Source organism: Microtus ochrogaster, chromosome 22 (assembly GCF_000317375.1).
Source record: "Microtus ochrogaster isolate Prairie Vole_2 chromosome 22, MicOch1.0, whole genome shotgun sequence".
Classification (NCBI taxonomy): Eukaryota; Metazoa; Chordata; class Mammalia; order Rodentia; family Cricetidae; genus Microtus; species Microtus ochrogaster.
In genome coordinates, this window is record NC_022023.1 from 29,686,359 (window position 1) to 29,692,010 (window position 5,652).

The window sequence follows — 5,652 nt, forward strand, 5'->3', positions numbered from 1 at the left end:
AAAAAAAAAAAAAAAAAAAAGACCGTAGCTCTCTGCTTATCTATAGGCACCGTTGCTTTCCCTAAAAACGAAGGCTAAGTTTCTTTCATCTCCCTATTTAGAAGCCATTGGGGGTGGGGATCCCATGCTGATTTTAGCTCCTCCCAAATCAGTCAAAGGCCTGGAAGCAGATCCCGAGGTCACCACTCTGGAGACCAGCCTTATGAAGCAAAGTCAAAAACCAAGAGGAGGACCCAATCCAAGGATGTTCTTGTGATCTCATCAAGAGACTAGTGGATTTTGACTTGGACATTTAAAGATATCCTCTCTTCTTACTTCTGGTTCCCCGCTTAGGGACTAATGTTAACCACTCTTGTCTTTATTTCTCCCTCACATCAATTTCTAGGCATCAGTGAAGGGCTTCCTTGTTGTGGGATATTTTTTACGCTGTGAAGATGTATTGCTGTGGTTGGTGTAACAAGAAGCCGAATGGCTAAGAGCTGGGCAGGAGAAGTAGGTTGGACTTCCAGGGAGAGAGAGAGAGAGAGAGAGAGAGAGAGAGAGAGAGAGAGAGAGAGAGAGAGAGAGAGCGCTGGGAGGAAGAAAGATGGAGTTGCCAGCCAGGCACAGAGAGGAAACAGGAGGTACAAGATGGAAAAGAGGGAATGCTGCGTGGCAGAACATAAATTAATATGACTCTGTTAATTTTAAGTTGTAAGAGCTAGTTAAGCCTACCCTAAGGCTGAGCTCTCATAATTAGTAAGTCTCCATGTCATTATTTGTGAGCTGGTGGCCCAAAGTACTGCTACACTTCCTTTCCTCCACACGCTTCGCTGTTACACAAATGGTATTGCCAACACACTTTTGGGTTGTTTAGATAGGCCCAGGAAAGTGGACCCTGCCTGCCATTCATGCCTGAGGACTCATCATCTTGGCAGGGTCGCTTCTTTCAGAGGGAGAGCAGGTGATTAAAACAGAAGGTTTTAAAAAAAAAATGGCTGGGAAGTCCAGAGTAAAAGGAACACAAAAAACAAATAAAACAAAACCAACCAACCAAACAAACAAAAAACCAGACCCACCAGAAAACAAATACAGACAATAATAACAAGAAAAAAAAACCCACAAAAAATCTCCAAACAAAACCAAAACGAAAGCCAGGCAGTGGTGGTGCACATCTTTAATCTCATCACTCAGGAGGCAGAAACAGGCAGATCTCTCTGAGTTTGAGGCAAACCTACAGAGCTAGTTCCAGGATAGGCAGGGCTACACAAAGAAACCCTGTCCCTCAAAATCAAACAAAACTACCACCACCAACAACAAAAAAGTAGTTTCTCTCTTGGCAGAAAACACAAACTGTCTGTGAGTGTCTTGGCAGCTTGATCCTGACCAGAAGCCAGCGATTTCAAAAGGGTTTGGGGGACCTGATCTCTGATCTGACTCATGAGTCCACCTCTTTATGGGGAGAACAGTGAAATAACAGTAAAAGCCTAGCAAAAGTAATCTCCTGCTCAAGAGAATAGACTCTGGCTAGGGTAAAAACGTTACGTTTCAGTTGGAACAGGTCAATCACGGAGTCTTGGGGCACTCCCCCTCTGCCGCGAAAGTGGGTGTAGACAATTTTTTTTGGGCCGTCAGTTCACTAAAAACAACATAGAGACTTATTAATTATGAAAGCTTGGTATATAGCTTAGGCTTGTTTCTACCTTGCTCCTATAACTTAAAAGGAACCCATTCCTATTAAATTATGTGCTGTCATGTGGCTCATGGCTTCTTACCTCTCCTGCATGTCCTGCTTCTCCTGCGTCTGCTGGGGACTCCTGGAATCTCTGCCCTTCTTCTCTCTGCTCCCCAAATCCTGCCTAGTTATTGGCCATTTAGCTTTTTATGAAACCAATCACAGTGACAAATATCTCATAGGGTAAAGGGGTTTTCCATAACAGGTGGGCTCACCTTAAGTCATGCTTGAGCAACACTGACCATCACAACAATTCACTGTTAGTAAAGGCATCTTATATATGGGGAGAAACTAGAAAAAAAGGGGGGGGGATTGTGAGAAATGTATAGAGATTTTAAAATCAAAGATAATTAGCCTGAGGAGAGCCCATATTCTCTGGATCCCCGCCCTTTGTACTGATTAGCCAAGCGTCTCAGATTGTGAAGTCAAGCTCCCACCAATGGGATGAGCTACAGTTTTCACCTGCATGTAGGGATAAACAAGAGAGAACATCTTGGACATGCATGCTCACTAGCCTGGTTTGGATTTTCAAGAACCCTTTTTGGAAAAAAAGAAAATCACCTCACTGAGCTACTCTTGTTTCGTTCACGTGTTCTTTTGTGTGACACAAAGATTGTTCTTTTCCCACAAACCAAAACCAGGTCCTCTGTAAGAGTAGCAAGTGTTCTTAATGTCCAAGCCATCTTTTCCGCCCTGTACGCTAAATTACTAATGAACAGTTATCTCACCATTTTTTTTTTTTTTTTGGTTTTTCGAGACAGGGTTTCTCTGTAGCTTTGGAGCCTGTCCTGGAACTCACAGAGATCCGCCTGCCTCTGCCTCCCGAGTGCTAGGATTACAGGCGTGCGCCACCACCACCCGGCCTCACCATGTTCTTAAAGAAAAAATCCTAAGGATGATAGACACTGACTTACCAAGAGTTTGGCCGGGCCAGGACTATTGAGGGTCTGGAAAATAGCTGCCTGGCAGGCAGACGCGTGGAAAAGAGGTTCTGGGAATATTAATGTCCTTTTCATTTAAGCATTTAAGATAGCTGACTTCCTGATCCTTTTCTCTCTCCAAGACAAAGATTGAGTGGTCCTTTTCTTACCAGAGGGGACAGTTTAGTGAGATTTTTAAATCCCTCACATAAGAGGCTATCTTATATGGAGAACCAGTCAGCTTCCCTTTCTTTGTCTGGATTATCCAATCTCCCACAATAACACAAACCAGCTAGTTTTGAGGGACAGAAAAAACTACCTATGGACAAACATATATAAAAAAAATTTGCTTCTGACAGATCCCTTCTTTAACTGATCTGTCTCTCTTGGTAATATTTTTGCTCTTCCAGCTCTTATTAAAAATGTTCTACGTCCTTCGGCTTCTTCTCTTGGAAAAGTTTGATTTCTAAGTGCCTGGAGATTGTGTTATGTTTTATTTATTTATAGTTTCATTCCAAGATGATCAGAGAGCATACTTTGTGTGATTTCAATTGCTCTGTCTTCCTTTTTCTATTTTTTTCCCCTTAGGGTCTCCGAACGCCGAGATCCACCTGCCCCTTTCTCACGAGCGCAGGTATGAAAGGCGTGCACCACCAGGCCCTGACCAAGGGCTTTTTCTTAAATTTTGTCTCATGCCCAGAGGCTCGAATTCCAGGCGGACGCCGGAATTGCAGCCCACAGAGCTTCTCCGGTGTCGTCGCGCTGGAGACGGTCTACTCCTTTCGGGTCCATAGGAGAAAGGGGAGGGAGCGAGCCAGCGTGCGCGCGCAGGAGTCCCGCCTCCCGGCGTCTGCGGTTGGCTGTCGCCCAGCGAAGGAAGCGGAAGTGGAGGGGAGGGAGGGGCGGGCCGGGCTCCGCCGCAAGCCCATTGGCCGTGGCCGTCCCGTCGCCTCCCGCTATTGGGCGGGCGCCGTCGTGCGTCAGCCTGCGCTTCGGGCCGCAGACCGGATCGCTGGCTCGCTAGCGCCGGCCGGCTCCCGCAGGGAGGGTTCCCGCAGCCGGCTGGCGGAGCGGGCGGCGCCGCGTCTGGCCGAGCGCGGATCGGAGCAGGGCGGAGCGGCCGACGACGGGCCTGGGAGGTCTGGGAGATCCGGGCAAGCGGGGCCCGGGAGCGCGGCGGGCGGAAGGCGGGCGTTGGCGTGGACGATAGGGCCTGTGCGCTTTGGGGGGCCGCGGCCGGCCCGGCTCTACCTTGAGTGGTCAGGCGATGGTTGTAGATCTCTCTGCAGACGGGACTTTTGTTTATTCCCCACACCCCGGACTGCTGTAGGTAAAGCAGCTGATGCACCGTGGTGTCACGGTCGTGGCCATAGTGAGTTTTCCTGGCGTGTGTGTGCGCGCCCTTTAGGGATTTAAGGAGTGGGGTGACATTGTGCGGTGGTCGCCTGTGACCACTCCAGGGCTGGCCACTCCACCTCTAATGGAAGGGCTATTTCCCTTCTTCCTCCCGTTCTTGGTCCAGCTTTCCCTCTCGAGCTCTCGTCCCCCGCCCCCCAGCTCTCCTTTTCCCCTCTTTTACCTTCTCTGTCTCTGCCGCGTTAAACTGCAGAACGGTGTGAGTAACAGTTTCATAAGCTATGGGTCTCCAACGTTTCTGTTTGATTTGCAGGCCCGACCATCGGGAGGAAACATGCCTTCTGAGTCCTTCTGTTTGGCTGCCCAGTCTCGACTTGATTCCAAATGGTTGAAGACAGATATCCAGGTGGGGTTGGCGTGTTGTGGTGTTCTTCGTGTGTCCCTGTCTTATAAAGTTTTTGGTTAAGTAGAACATGTGAGTGGCTAGCAACTGGATGTTGTCTGAGGAGGGTTATTTCTCATAACTTACAGTGTAACGTTTATTATGACTGTTGAGGTAGATGGATCTGGTCTGAGGAGGGTTATTTCTTATAACTTACGATGTAACGTTTATTATGACTGTTGAGGTAGATGCTATGTGGTTGTGTTTTAATTAAAGTCATTTGTAAGTGCAAGAAACTTGAGAGCTAGTTATGCAATTTTTCAATTTTTATCGGGAGTCTTTTTTTTTTTTCTTTTTTAAGACAGGGTTTCATATTCCCAGGCTGGCCTTGAACTCTCCATGTAGGTGAGGATGACCTGAAATCCAATCCTTTTGCCTCCACCTCTGGACTGGTAGTGTTTCAGGCATGTGCCACCTTGTTGGGTTTCTGTGGTGCAGTTAGGCAAGAGCTTGACCAGCTGAATGCCATCCAGCTCTTGCCAACACTCTTAGTCAAGACGTGGATGTTGTAAGTTTGTTTTTTCCTCTCTTATTTTTAGATAGGGTCTTTCTATGCACCTCACCATAGCTGGCTGGCCCCGTCTCCTGAGTGCTGGGATTAAAGGCATGTGCCACCTTGCCCACCAGTGTTTGTTTCTTCCCAATACTTTTGAGAAGATTGTTAGCTGTGCAGGGAAGCAGTGAAGTGATGTGTAGTAAGTTATCATTTTCTGCGATTTTGTGTTTCTGATTCTGGAGAGATGAAAGTTTAGTTGAGCTATTGGTTTTGTATAGATTACAGCTGTAATTAAGAGGAATGCTCAGATTTTTGACCAGGAATATGAGAAACAGAATGCTGGCCTGTGTCTGTAATGTTTAGTAAAGGAATTACAAGTGTCAGGAGATTATGAGATAAATGATCACAATAAGATTTTTGAGGCTGATTCTTTATGAGCTACTTGCTGTTTATACATAGTGTAGAGGGGTACTTTTGGACCTCCATTACCACAGACATGAAAAGGTGTTTAAGTTGTGTCTGCTGTCTGTGTCCTTTCCTCTTCCGGGGCTAACCATATTAAATATTTGTCAGATAACTCATTTTTATAACAGTTTTGCTTAGAGTTCATTATGTAGCATTCATGACTGTAAGGTAGTATAAGCAGCCTTTGATCATGGAGTTTTGTAATCAAGCCTCTTTCTAATTTCCTAGTCCCTTCAAACACTGAGTGTCAGTAGATAAG

The 5,652-nt window shown here is 46.5% G+C and overlaps 1 protein-coding gene across 2 annotated transcripts in view; it reads left to right on the forward strand.

The window, feature by feature from the left end:
* The first annotated feature begins 3,643 nt into the window (after positions 1–3,643).
* LOC101996525 (E3 ubiquitin-protein ligase HERC2) overlaps positions 3,644–5,652 on the forward strand; it is a 160,101-nt gene continuing 158,092 nt past the window's right edge. Inside the window, exons 1-2 of one of the 2 annotated variants that reach the window (XM_005357814.3) lie at positions 3,644–3,773; positions 4,304–4,396. In XM_005357814.3, coding sequence (XP_005357871.1) covers positions 4,325–4,396 — 72 coding nt within the window. In that variant the 5' untranslated portion in view covers positions 3,644–3,773; positions 4,304–4,324. Of the gene's footprint in view, positions 3,774–3,988; positions 4,007–4,303; positions 4,397–5,652 lie in introns of those variants that run through there. The other variant, XM_026784298.1, reaches the window with a different exon arrangement.